Source organism: Athene noctua, chromosome Z (assembly GCF_965140245.1).
Source record: "Athene noctua chromosome Z, bAthNoc1.hap1.1, whole genome shotgun sequence".
Taxonomy (NCBI): Eukaryota; Metazoa; Chordata; class Aves; order Strigiformes; family Strigidae; genus Athene; species Athene noctua.
The window spans coordinates 24,124,915-24,139,978 of record NC_134077.1 but is presented as its reverse complement, the minus strand read 5'-3'; the positions used below and the strand labels follow the sequence as shown (position 1 = coordinate 24,139,978).

The following is a 15,064-nucleotide window of genomic DNA, read 5'->3' as shown; positions in this document are numbered from 1 at the left end:
CACTGACTTACACACTTTGATTTTAAAAAATGCCTATTTGTCCCATCCCTCAAATTAACCAACATTTAGAATAGCTCAGACTCAACAAAGGTAGCTAACCATAAGAATTTAAAAACTGAAAAACCACATGAAAAAACACCACATCATTCCAAATTCTCATTTTACTCATTCTTTCTTGTCTCACAGTATATCTGAAAGCTGAATGGATTTATATTACCTCATATAAAAAGAAAGAGTAAGTTTCAGAGTCTAGACATACTCCCAAAATACTTAAAAGACTGTCTCATTTACATTTGTCGCTTAGTTACAGAGATGATAGTGTTCCATGGGGGAGTAAAAAGTTAATCTCTTCTAAAGACTAAGAGGCTTTGTAGTTCACATCCAACACCTTACACTTCATCCAGGTGCAGTGGTTCACTTACGAAGCACTGGCATCATGTGCTATTAACTAAATAAACTATGTAGAATGCTGGCAGTCACAGTCAAATTCTAAATGGCTGTTAAGTTGCATTACTGAGAGCAGACAGAGGCCAGTGACAAGATCTGAATCGAGAAGAAGAAATTCTGAACTTCTAGCTGGGTGTAGTATGAAGGAAAAATTATTGGGCTCCACTCTAAAACAAACTCTAAAATCAACCGGAAAGTCTACTTGCACACCTGACTTGTGTATTGATGGGATTAGTAATAGACCAAACCCCTCTACTGAGGATCATACAAACTTTGGCTGCTTCCCTAGCGGCAACAATAGTTGAAATGTACTTCACATGATCATATTCATCTGGTAATGAATAGCTTTCACATGTTAATACTCCAGTTTCTACACAAATTGAAGGTCCAGCAGGATTAATCTGGCATCTTTCATCAATCCAAACTGAAGTAGTAACAATAATGTAAAACTATACTTACCAGGACTCAGATTACCACCATGGAAACAGTGTTCAAGCAAGAACAGAATACTGCCTCAGTGTAATCTTCATATACCAATACTTTCTGGTGCTCTTCTAGTATTTGCTGCCTATTTGCTATTATGTACTTACGACTAAGAACTTGGTTAGTTTAGAAGTGAATGGATGGGCTTATCTTTTCAACCAATCCACAAAAAATATTCATCATGATTTGCTATCCTATGTGACATCCAGATTTTATAAGGTACTGTAAACTCAACTGGCTCAGAGTATTTGTGGTTTTAGTGGTATGGAGTGCTGATTCTTTTGAGTTTTGGGTTACTTGATCATGACAGTTAAGCTTTAGATTCACGAATGGTACTGGAGTTGGTTTGTAAACTTCCTCATGCATTTTATCTGTGAGGATGCACAAACAATGGTGAGCCTTCATAAAAATATGGTAAGTTGACTTGGCAACTAGGTAAGCGTTGAAGAAGAAAAATGATGCGTTCTTTTGTGCAGAAAATTCTATCAGCTCAAGAATTGTCAGGATTGTAAAATTTATCATAGGAATAGAAATACTTCAGTATGTCAATAAATCTAGCAGTTTCAGGCAAAGATTGGAGAAAGAAGAGCAGAAGGTAGTCCAGAATTTTGGTTAAGGATATGACAGGTGGATTTTCATAGCAGAGAATCTGGTCCTTCTGCAAAGACCAATATTCCATCTGGAAAAGTGTAGATATATATATTTGTTACATTTCATAAGGATGTAAGGCTGGTAAAAATTCAGATGGAGAGCCCTCTTTTTGGGAGTAGAGAGCCAAAGTTAAATGTAAAAGTGAAGATTAATGTGGTTGTAGGGTTGGTTAGTTCACTTCCACTGTGACTTTACTGGAGAAGAACATAATTACAGAAAACTTGTATATTATGAAGTTTTGTGAGCAAGTGTTTTGAAAGTTTACTGGAGTATTTAGAATTTATGTGATTTTGGCAAACAGGAGTAGTATGAAAAACAGGATACAATTCAAAAAGTGTAATGACTTAATTTTAATAAGGGGAATCAACCACATGGGTACAAGGACAGACCTAGGTTAGGTAGGAAAAGATTTGTGGCTTAGAAGGGATTGAAAACCAGGCATGAAAGAAAAAATGACAAATAAAGTAATCTTTCCACTCAACACTGACAAAAGACTTAACTGAGTGTTGTATCTAGTCTCAGAATTCATGCTTTGAAAGAGAGATGAACCACTCAAAACTCTCAGAAATACTTGATAGGGGGGTGTTTCAGCATACTAAGTATCACTTTTACCCTCTTTGAAGAGGGATATTTTGCACAGATTAATTTAAGCAATCCAAATCTTTGATTATACTTGATTGCACCTGTGTTTTTTTCTCCCATACCTGGATTCTTTCTAGGGAAAGTATTTTATGGCGTGTTCACAGGATCTGCATCATCAGTTTTGTTATTTGCAGTGACCATAACAGTTTCTGGACTGAAATTTGGGGTCTACTATAGCTGCAACTGTTTGAGCCCTGAAGTGGCACTACAACCAGACTGGGTGCCACATGCATGCAACTATATGTATAAGCAGTCCAAATCCTAAAGATGAGGATCAGCAGTACTTTGTATAAGGTGTAGCCTGTGCAGTGTTTTCACTTTCAAATTCAGGCCTATGCAGTAATCCATATGGGAAGTACCAAGTAGATGAATTATTCCAGCTGGGTCTTCTGCTGTGACATATTTGGTTTTCATATTGAGATGACACCTCACTGCCACTGTATTGGATCTCATCTACATTCTGGGGAAAAGGCTTCTTTGGTAAGGCTTTAAGCCCAGAATAAGCGACCGAGTTCTGCCAGATCATCTTGACCTACCTCTGCTGCACTCTTGTACAACATTTGTGAAAGAATGAAGTCATGCATCTCATTCTTATCTGGACTGTAAACAAATAAATAACTAATGACCAAATAGTACTGAAGACATCTGACAAATCATTGAAAGAAAAGCATAAGCAATAATTCTCCACATGGAACCACAGGGACAATAATGCTTGTGCCTGGAAGAACTAGGATCAAGCATGTCTTCCTTAGGTACCGAGATGCTGTAAAAATGTGTCCATCTACTTCTTTGCAGACATTTTTATTGTTATGAGTATCCTTTCTGGCAGTACATACTAAGTTTATTTTGATACTTTTGAATTCTGTAGGGGAAATTGGATTTTGATTGCTGCAGACAGATACATATAACTGTTCTCACACAGCAGTAGAATTTGCAATAGAATGTCTCAGCAAAGATTCTGGTATTTCATGTTAAAACAGTATTATGCATTTCTCTTCAGCTTTCTTCACAACACTTCCTCAGATGCCTTCTTAGACAGTAAAATCTGGTAATAATTATCAAACACACTATTTACAATAGCGTCATATTTCTTCTTTTTTTTTGCATAAAAAGTAGAATGCTGCTGAAAAGTGCCCAAACGTCTGCTATGCTCCATGCCAATACAGCAGCTCAGCCAAATATGCAGAGAGAAGTTTGCCAAATAAAAGAAAACATAACGAATTGGTAATGGTTTCTGTCTTGACAGAAAATGAAAATTATACCTCAATGTGTGGCCACTCATGTGGACACATAAAAATGTCTTAGAAGCAATCATTTTACCTCAGATAACACACCCTGACAGTAGAGCAAAGCATACTGGCAAGCTTTCACTTCCCATAAAAACAGCAGCCATGACCTACAAAACGGCCTGGAGGAATCACACAAGTTGTGCACATCATATAGGCATTTGCCATACACTAATTATATTTAATAAACATCAAATAAGGTAGAATTATTGTCTTCTGAGGAGTAGATTCTTAAGAAAGAATTTAAAACTGTAAAGTCACTATAGTTATCTCAAATATTCCACCACAAAGACACTGAAAAGTAAACCCTGATCCCATAAGAAATTTAACTTTCCAAGTGATTCTAACAATCATGAATAGCTTTTAGACTTTACTGATTTGTTAATGTTGTATGTGTTTATAGCCAATTTGTGTAACATGTACCTTTTACAATTTATTTAGCTTCAAAGTATATTATTGTAAATACTGTCTCATCTGTCTGTAAAGTTAACATGCACATCTACTGCGCTGTAAAATTAATAACATGATGTTAATTAGTAGTCTATTATGTAGTTTCATATTTTTCTAAGTCTTCATTTTAGTGCAATTCTGAATGTAATATTTTTCTGAACAAAAACACAAGTTCATAACCTGAAATTGCAATCCTTTTACTTGCAGAAAAAAGGATTACTGCCAATTAGATGTCAGTAGTTACTCAAAAAGGAATAGGAAAGATAGTGATTGGACTTCTGGACTTCATAGAAGTCTGGTTATACTACTGTGACAAGAAAATACCAGACATGAAGACCAGTGCTTCAGACTCATGGAAAGGCTGCATAAAGGAGGTCTGACAGTGTTTAAGAGGCATTTGGACGATGTCCTTATTAACATGCTTGGGCAGCCGTGAATTGGTCAGGCAGTTGGACTAGATGATTGCTGTCAGCCACTTCCAACTGAAATAGTCTGTTCTAGAATTCTTGGAGAACTCAGAAGCATAGTGGTAGCTCAGAAGGAAATCAAAATATCACTTAAATTCAAGGATCTCAAAATTTATGCTGTATGTTATCCTTCATCCTCAAAGAGCCTGAGCTAGGAAAAGGAATGAAGGAAGAGTATGTGGTTTGAAAAAGCAAACAGATAGTGACAGGAGAAAACTTTTAAAATAAGACTAAGTTATTAACAAGAGTTATCCTGAAAGGGGAAAGATTTAGGAAATGATTTTCTCTATTGTGTCAAAAACATTACTCCAAAACCAAGATGTTTGTGTTTTGATTTATCTGTTAAAACAGCCAAAGAACATAAGTAAAAAAAGCAAGGTTATATTTCCAGATAATGGAATTAACATTAAAAGTAGAAAGAAAAACACTTCAGAAACCTAACTTGCATTTATATTTTAAAATATCATGTTCCGTTCTTCTTAGGTCTGATAAATAAATAATGAGACACACACAGACAGAGGGGCTGTGAGAAATGCTCAGTTCTTCCTTGCAAAAGAAGAATTAAATATAGAATATAATCAATACAATAAAAAGCAAAATATTTGAGTTGCTATTGATTTGAATGACAGGATTTTTAATAGCCTACTTTGTAACACTTGGGTATCTGTTAAGACAAAAGCAGACTACATTAATGCCCACAAAGAAACACTGAAAAAAATCAATGCACTCATTACACACTACTTATATAAAAATGGTGTTTTATAAACTTTTTTGCAAAAGGTTTTTGCAAATCCTAGAATCTTCCTTGTGAGGTGTCAGCTTGATTCAGTTTTCACTTTTGAGTGAGAAGGTCTGAAGGTAAACTTGTAGAACATGTGTAGCTTTATCTTACTAAATTAAAATATATGCAATGATTCATTGTGTGTATCATACAAAAAAGAAAGTGTCTAAGAACGATCTAAAATTTTAGTCTCATCAACATAACTGATCTCAGAATTTGCAATTCAGCTTCCCTTTCATGGTCTATGATATTTTTTTTTCAATTTTTATGGAGTGTATATTCAAATAGTCTTAACATATTCTGATTCAATATATAAAGAAATAAAAATTTTTATAATACAGCTTACTGTAACTTGATGTGTAACAGATAGCTGAAGAATCTAATTTATCAATATATGGAAAAAATGTGATGGAAAAAACATTTTTCTTTCTATATATTATCTTCAATCACAACCTTACTTTTTCTGTCTTTTCTCACTTCAGTATTCATATCTTTTTGTAGAATGACAGTAAAAATATTTAAGTTATTTAGACAGTCTGCATTTCCTACCAATGCTACCTGTCTTTTCATCTGACAATAACTTCATTAACATGCTTATTTACAGTTTTGTCTGAGTTCTCTCAAAACAGATGCAGGATACTTTAAGCACATTTAGTTACACCATTTATTTTCTATTTAAAAAGGGTGTCCAGTGTATATTTTCATACATTTTATTTATTTTCCTATTGTAATTCAATTTCTTTCCTGTCTAGTAACTTACTGGTGCTAGTTTGGAGACTTTGGGGAAGACAGGTATCCTACTGGGAGCCTTTAGGAAGATTATAAGGGTACACCTGACATTTTTGCTTAATAATTTTAAGTTATATGATATACAGAAATATTGGTTGTCTTAAAACACTTGCCTTTCAAGAACTTGTTAATGTTTCTATTTCAGTGGTAGTTTTGCTGTAGCTGTGATGACTTATGCACACAACTAAGGAAAAAGTTGTAGGCAGAAACAGCCCATTTTATTAGATCAGCTATATTGCCTGCCTTATGAAAATGATCTGTCCTAACAAAACATTTTTGTTATGATTTTTTTTTTCTTTTTTTCCTAGTCATTTTATGCGATTATTATCATCTAACAGCTTGCAGTCTAGGACTTCAGGATCACACTTCGAATCATACTGATTTTCATCCGCTCCCCTACCTACGATGGATTTTCTTTGGGTGGAAGATGAACACAAGACAACACCGTACAAGTTGCTTCCTTGACTGGGAGACACTGAGGTCGTAACTTCTGCAGTGCTTTATCAATTCCAGTGCTACTTTGGGGTCACCCTACACTTCAGATATACACACTGAATACACTTTTAGTAGGCCATACAACTACGCAAAGCAAAATGTCTTCTACTCTCCAGCGTTATTTTCCAGAGTGATAAAGCAGTACATTTCAGATGACTCCTGCTGTAGCAGCTGTCCTCAGATTTGGTGTTTCTGCTATTCATTAAATTTACATTTAACAGTGAGACTATCTTAGTGCAGTATGATTTCCAGCAGTAAACACAGAAATCCAAATCCAAAAGACTCACCATCCTTCGTCATTATCTACTTCAGGTTCAGAAACCTCATTTTCAGGAGTTTCTTCAATTGCCTGGGTTAACTTTGATTTAAATTGGTCCAACAGTGCCAGTGTCTGAAATTAAATACATGGTTTTAGAGAAGTTAATATATATTTATACATAGAACAGGTATATAAAACTTCTTTAAACTATTATTTTGAAAAATGGAACAAGTGAGAGAGAAAGAGGCAGTCAGGGGCAGGGGAGACCCGAGAGGGCAAGAGTGCATTGAGAGCACCCATCGAGAGAAAAGCAAGGGGCAAGCAATGTTAAGACAGCAAGAGGAAGTGTGGATGGTGCCCCACAGGTGTGAGTCTGGCCATCTAGTGAATTCCAAATGCATATTTAAGGAACAAAAACTTGTGGCTACTTACAGAATAGAACAGCTGACTAAACAACACTGACTGCTGAGAACAAATTTTACTGTTTGTACCTGCTATTTTCTTCTCACAAAGCAATCCATTATATAAATTACAGATCATTCAAGCTTTGAAGACCCAGTTTGTTTGATATTTATATACTTGACTTTGCTGACCTTTTAAATTATGTACTAACATTGAAAAAAATTCGAAGGTTTTGACTCAAAAACATTGAACCAGCTTAACTAATTGTAGATACAGGTTCTTGTGCTGCATACATTAAGCTCATACTGATTTATATTTGGTATTTTATTCTCCAGAGGTGACACCTGAAGATCGTACTGCAGCTCTTGTTTCTCATCACCTGGAATGAGATTTTAATTATACAAGAATTAGATGACTGAGCCTCGTGATAAAGAGAGGACTCTTCAAAAAAAGGGCAGACTGTAAGAGTAATTTGCGCAGCCCACAGCTTATTTCTTGCCGATATTTGAGACATTCCTGAAAAGGAAAGCATCAGGGAATAAGCACTTGACTAAATTTAAATGGCAGGCTACATTTGATCTGTAGGTTATAGGTTGGCCACCTATGTTGTAAAACACCTCTGTATGGCTGTTTAGCTTTGTTTGGTCAAGTTTTTCAAATTTAAAAGAATATAAACAAGAATAGAAAACAGAAATAGGAAATACCAGGAGTGTTCACTGGAATCAAATTTCCTTCTGGGAGCAATCTTAACTTTAGGAGTTTCCTGGCTTTTGAATTCTTTCACAAACATACTTTAGTTCTGCCAAAGGCAGGTTTTGGAGGTTCTTTTTGCATTTATTTTCCTTATTTTCTGTTCAGTGTTCTGTTTAAGATGGGGAAGAGGAAAATTTTAAAGATATCTGGACCTGCAAATGATTGAAGTTCTATAGCTTTTCATACTACTGCAAACAAACCCCATACTTGCAAGGTCTGAGACAGCAAATCTTTGCCTAGGCCGTCAAAAGAAAATAAACTAACCCTTTTTTACATTAAATTGTGACCAACCAAAGCCACATTCCTTGTGTCTTGTGCCAGCATTCTTGTGAACAGACCCAGTGATAGAAATAATTTCAAAATATCTTAGTAGGCACTTTTGCAGTGAGTGATTAGATGCCGTACTGTGAATCAAATAACTTTATAAATTGCCCTGTAGAATTATAAGGTTAGGACTTCCAATATCTAGTATTGTAAGGAGACACATACCTTTCCACCTCTTTAACTCTTGAGGATGGAAAATGGTATTAGTCTATAACACCAGATAGGAGGGATGCAAGGCTAGAAGAGGCTCTCCACAAGTGAAATGCATTATAAAGAACTTGATTAATTATTGTTGAATAGTTCCCAGCAGGGTTACATAAATAAAAATTAAGATCTACTAAAACATACATCCTTGTAATCTCATCTCATTTTCCTGTGATGTCCAGGATAGGGCTCATAGAAATTAACCAGAAGTGGTTTTAAGTCCCTTGATCCACATCGCCAACAGAGCTTTCGTACTCTCCGATTCAAAGTTAAGGGGCTTTTGATCGTACAGTTTCCATAAACTCCTTAGTTTAGAGCTAAATCAGCTTGCTGCATGTATAAAGGTTTGCCAACCTCTGTTTTGAAGTTACTAACCCTCAAGTTTCCAATCTCTTCTAGTTTCAACAGTTGAATATGAACATCTTCGTAGCTGAATTGGCATGCACTTATAAACCAATGTATTTGATGTACTGTACAGATTTTAAGTTAATGGTACTTCCCCTTCACATGCAGTTTCATATATTTAACAGATTCAAACTTTCCTATTTTAGAAAAAACATTTATGTAAAACTTTACTTTGTTCATATTTGCATACTAATGGCTACATACATACTCATTTTGAAAAATAATTTTCATTATATTTAAAATGGTTTTACTTTACAGTACAGTTAAAAACTATTTCTGTTCATTTCACAATAGCAGTAGGTATGGATGAATTTAATCTCTTTTAAACATAATTTAAAGTGTTAAAAAACCCAGTCTGGACAGAGGCCAAGTATGAAAACTTCTGCCCAATGTTATTTTATGGCAAGATGCAGAACCAAGGAAAGCAGTGTATAGAAATGCAAACTCTTGTATATGGGTAGCATTTCCTTTTGGATGATTTTACTGACTAAACTGGTAGCACTTTCATATACACACTGAAATTTCACCTACCTGTCTGCCTGGGTAATCAAAATAGGGCATCAAGGAGTACATACTCACTTATACAAATAAGATTCTTTTAATGGAAAAAAGAAACATAATGGATTTCAAAACTTTAACACAAATGAAGAGAAACATTTTCAGAACTTTTTCTCAGATTTTTTTCCTCTGGTTATCAAACTATTACCTGATCTTCACGAGACACCCCTTTCTTTGGCTGCTGCTTCCGCTTGTCTTCGTATTTTCTCTTCTCCTGAAGGTATTCTTCAACAACACTGTTTGGAGCAGCTTCTTCCTCTGAATAAGGAAACATACTCGATTAAACAAATTGAATTTGGTTTTATGATTTAGTATCATTTTGGAGCTCACTTGTGATTTCTCAAATACTAAGCAAAACACGTCCATAAAATGTTTCAGTTCTACTGCTTTCTCAGGAAGTAGAATGATTTGCTACTTGCTGAAATGAAAAACTTAACATTTAGTGGGCAGATGATGAGTTAAAAAATTTTTGATTCCATTTTATTTTACTATGGAGCCAGGGAAAGCAGGGTAATGGAAATAAAAACTCTCATGTTAAGACGAGAAATGAAAATTGTTGAAATTCCTTTAACAAGTTTACCTTAATTCCCAAAGATCTTTCTTGGAGTAGCTGAACTATTACGTGTATTAATTTTCTGTGACTATTTGTTAGACAGTAGACAAATATAAACAAATACCGCCTAGAGACAAATTCACAGTCTTCCTGTTTTGTAGGCTGAAGTAGCCACAAATCAATTCTTTGATCTTGTAATAGGGAAAAAATCCCATAACATTTTTACTTTAAACAGAGTCCATCTTGTCAATCAGGAAAAAAACTCTAATAAAAAAAGTACTATCTGGACTAGTCAATAGCTACTCTCTTATGTATTTTTTTAAGAGTTTCTTCTCTGCAGAATATCCACTGCCATGACAAATTAACAATCTAACAGGAGAAAAAGTCAGTTTCAAAATTGATCAACACTATGCTTTCACATTTTATTCCTCTTGAATAGCATTAAGACATTTCACATATTGATTTAGTATACTTGAAATTTATTTACAGGATTGTTATTCCTGATACAGAACAGAAGAATATAACCTCCAGATGTCCACTGCAAATGATGAACAAAGAATATTTATAGAGGAAATTGTTTCAAGAAATTTCAGGATATATAGCCTGATGAACTGTGAATTTAAATCAAACCCTGTACTGGTTTTTTTTAGATGTCTGCTGACAGCTAGACAGAGAAAATTTCTGATCTCAAACTAAATTTCTCTTTCATCTAAAGTTTTCTATAAAGTTTATAAACATAGTATTTCATAACAAGAGAAAATAAATTTGTATATCTACATATAAAATATTTGTTTATATGTTTAAACAAAATATCATATTTCCTTTTAATCCTGATATACACATTACATGCATGTATTTAAAGAATACCAGGGGAAAAAATCAAACCTACATAATACCATTCAGAGCTGTTTTTTTCCTGTTTTATAGTTGTCATGTTGGATACAATGAAGACAGAGTATTACAGGTACCAGCAACATAAAGAAAAAGCCATCCTCTAGAATGACCAAAAAAGATAAATGCATATACACAGACATTTAGGGATGATTAAACAGCTGAATGAATGACATCAGATCTGCCATAAAAACTCATGCAGCATAATATCAGATGAACTGAATAATGAAGTACAGTATGGAAGTACAAATCATAGTGGGTCAGCTCCATCTTTTTCCCTATTACCTCAGTTTCTTCTGCTAATAAAACCCCCCATTCTTAATTCAAGACTAACCCCTTGTGAAGGCAAAACACCAGCTTTTGCATGAATGCATGTATCCCATCAAACTTGTTGGCTGTGTAGAAGCAACATACTGCCTTGTTTTACTAACGTTTAGCCTCTACAGAAATAACTTGAACTACAAAACCACTTCCTTATAGAAAGCAATCTTTCAGGTGACATTGACCTAAAGGCGTGCTTTGAAATTAATCCCATTTACCCAGTGATAATTACCCATCTATGGCAAGCAAAGGAACTGAGAAGAGTGTTCTTAAAAACTGATGAAAATGCCAGTCTCAAGCTGGCCACAAACATTTAAACCTGTGATACAAACTTCAATATACATACATTGAATTAAAGAACATGTGATCCTTAGTCATACATGTCCTTTGACTAAGATTTTAGTTTAATCTAGTGCAGCTCAAATATAATTCTCATACAAATAGGTTAAATTCCCCTGCAGTTGTGTGTTTGTGTACTTTTAGCACACTCATATGGTTGTCACTTAATGTTAATGCAAATAATTTAAATTTCAGTTTAAGCCTTCTCTTGAGATTATTGTTTTCTTGAGGCTTTGCCTGTCAGAATTTTTCTAATCCTCAACTTCATTCTCTCTGCCTCCCAGGAAAGCCTTTTCATAAGTCAGACAAAAGATAATCAGAGCCACCTGAACTAACTTCAGAGCGAGTCAACGAAAACAGTTATGCACTTGTATGCATCACATTTCTGCACCTTTCATTAAAATGACTTAAATACATGCTTGTATTTCTCCACGAGGTCTTACAACCTATTACTCACTTCACTTTAAAAGCAAGTAATACAACTGGAAGGATTTTCAAGAGCCCCTAAGTTAGTGGGTTTCTAACACATTTTAAAACATTTGAAAACTCCAATAATTTCAAAACCACAAATAGTGTCTACTTTTTAAAATAAAATATTCAGTTTTGATAAGAAGAAATTATTTGATTAAAATTATTTCATGTCTGCATGAATAAACTCATGTAACTAGCAAGCAAAAAAAAACATCTGGAAGAGAGTTGGTGGGAAGAAACCTTTTAAAAATGTAAAAACTCTTTTAAAATGTAAAAATAGATTGCTGGCTACTACTTCATATCTCTCAGTCAGCATCCCAAAACCCCTCCAAATCTTTTGCAATAGAGTTGGCAAAAAGAGGAACCACAGCACTGTATGATGGACTTGACCTTCACATCAAGCTTGACAAACTGAGGTCCAGCTAGCCAATCTAGAAAAAGTATAAAGATCATTACATTGGTATTAAAATATCTGAGCTCCAAAGTCCTTAATCTGAGGGGATTTATTCAGACAAACATGAATGAAACATGACATGGATGTACAGCAGTGAAATAAAAATTGAATGCTTTAAGTATTGCAGGATAGAATATAAATTACAGGGATCTTGCATACTTGTGCCCTAGACCCATCTCATCGCAAAGTATAAATAGCATCAGGCAAAGAATTTTACCTTAGTTTGAACAAGTTGTGTGTATTCTATCAGTAAGGAAGGTGAGGAAAAAAAGAAGACAACCTTCCTTATTGAAAATACACTTCACCCTATTCTTAACAGAATTTCCAAGTATATTGCTACTTACCTCAGCTAGCTTGAGCTACTGCCAAGAGATCCTTCATCTTACTGTGACAAAAAATTTAGCATTTAAATAATTAATTTTCTTTCAGATAGATTCTTCTATCCTGAAATATTCCTTTAAGGAGTAACAGATGCCAACCTGATTGCTAGTAATCTAACCTAAAACTGTTTTTGAGACATGGTTTCCAATGACAGCCTGAAACTAAGGAGATTCAGAAGTCTTTAAACCAGAAAGGAAGGGATTGATTTAAAAAAAAATACAGAAGGATTTATTTTGCTTACACTTAAATCAGGAACAGTTCAAATGATGTCAGTTTTGAACTACAAAATTGCAGAACCATAACAAAGACATAAGAACTTGATCCAAGGGTGTTGAGCTGAACTGAATGGCAGTCTGGATAGGTTTCGATCAACTCCTAAATAGGAAGTGGAGCAGAAGAGAAAGCTTGATAGTTTTAAGTTTAATTCCTATAGAATCTGATACATTTAGTAGCATACTCAACAGAAGTTGCATCAGTCATACTCTATTTTGGAAATGGCAACTGAATTTTATCTTCTACTTTATGAAAACCAAGAATTATGAATTCTAGGCCTGCTGACTGTGATATATCAAAAAAGTACAATCGCTGCTTATGCTTACATTCATACTGGCTTTAATAACTGGGCTTCATTTCTGGCACTGCAGGTGGGGTAACTTTGGCTTAGCGTGTATCAACTGTGGCACAGGTAAGGTACACTGAGACAAATGTACTTCTGACAGTATGCATACAATTTTTCACAGTGCAAACTTTATTATTTTGTTATTTGTATCAGTCTTGACAAACCATGTAATAATGACTGTCCTTGTAATAAAGGGGCAGAATATGTATAAAATCCAGAGATTTTGTTTCCTTTTCAAGAAAAAGATAATGAAGCTGCACATAAAACATCTGATGAAAAAAGAAGCTTGGTTTGCAGAAAGTATTACCAGAAACATGCTAATCCTCAGAAAGGCAGAAACAATACCTATTGTGACAGAGAAAAAATACATGCTGTTTCTGAAGGTTTAATGTCTATAAAAAAGCCTTCAGTACTGACAAGGATCATTGAAAGAATTCTGGTTTATGTATTTTCTTTGATACGGTACAGCTAGCATGAAAATTTTTACATAAATAGACGTAAGTATCTTATATTACAAAACATTCCTGATATGCTGAACTTCACAAAACTAATCTCATTAACCCTTGTAATGCACTTTGCATATATAATAACAAGTTCATGCAAAACCAAGGTAAAATAAGGAGACTGTACAAAGACATCTGTATTAAAAAGCAACCCAGTTTATTTAGCAGGGTTTGTTAATGTGATGACCCCATTAACTTTTGTCACTATCTCAACTGCATTCTTTAGAAACTCAGATGACACAATTCATATGATGAAAGACCTACTGGACAGAAATTTCAAGCAATTCATGGTATAGGTAGACTAAATACCAAAGCAGACAACAAAAAACTGAAAAACCCTGGACAACTCCTTGCTTGAAATGAAGTTATGACTGAATGTTTCTGTTCATTAAAATAAGAGGCCTAAAAAGTATTCCTGTATTTGTGCAGTACATTCCATTTTTAGCTATTCATCTATATTCATCTTCTATTGCGTTCTTCTGGAATTAGAGAGATATGCAGTACTTTTAAAAAAGTTAATGATACTCAAATCTTGAAAAGAAAAACTATTTCTGTTCCAAAAGAAACAAAACCCTTATGAATTACGAAAGAAATTCTGATATACTTTAATATTTAATGAATTTAAATGGAATTCCTATCAGAAGTGACAGAAGAGAACATAGAGTCACTTTCTATAAATGAGATCTAAGATAGACAACATACTTCTTCCAGAATCTAGGAAAAATTTTTCTTCCAGCATTAAATACTATATGAAAACAAAACCACTAATTTAGGGTAAAGTAGTATAAAAAACCCGATATACCAGAAAATACAATGAGAAATAATGTTATGCTTGAAAGAATTTATAACATACTTTTCAGTATATTTTTTTTAGTACTAATTCTACCGCTAGGGTTTTTTTGCATCTTTAACTACTATTTAGTAACTGCTACTACACCTCTGGCCTGCCCAAGTTCATGAAGAGCCCTGGTTTGCTTACAAGATAGGTGAGAGTCAGGAAATATTTAGCAACTGTGAATAACTGAATAGATTTGCTTACAGAATGAACTTCCAGGGTTGGACCGACTACTGGATTTTCAGTTTGCTACAGTGAAAAAAGCAACAGTTCTAGAACAAACTTACTAATTAGTTCTTTT

General features: G+C 34.3%; 1 protein-coding gene across 3 annotated transcripts in view; it reads right to left on the bottom strand.

Annotated features, from left to right (window-relative positions):
• CWC27 (CWC27 spliceosome associated cyclophilin) overlaps positions 1 to 15,064 on the bottom strand; it is a 121,469-nt gene that overhangs the window by 17,549 nt on the left and 88,856 nt on the right. For all 3 annotated transcript variants that reach the window (XM_074931303.1, XM_074931302.1, XM_074931300.1), the window contains exons 12-13: positions 9,545 to 9,654; positions 6,779 to 6,882 (exon numbers count right to left, since the gene is read on the bottom strand). In XM_074931303.1, coding sequence (XP_074787404.1) covers positions 6,779 to 6,882; positions 9,545 to 9,654 — 214 coding nt within the window. The remainder of the gene's footprint in view (positions 1 to 6,778; positions 6,883 to 9,544; positions 9,655 to 15,064) is intronic.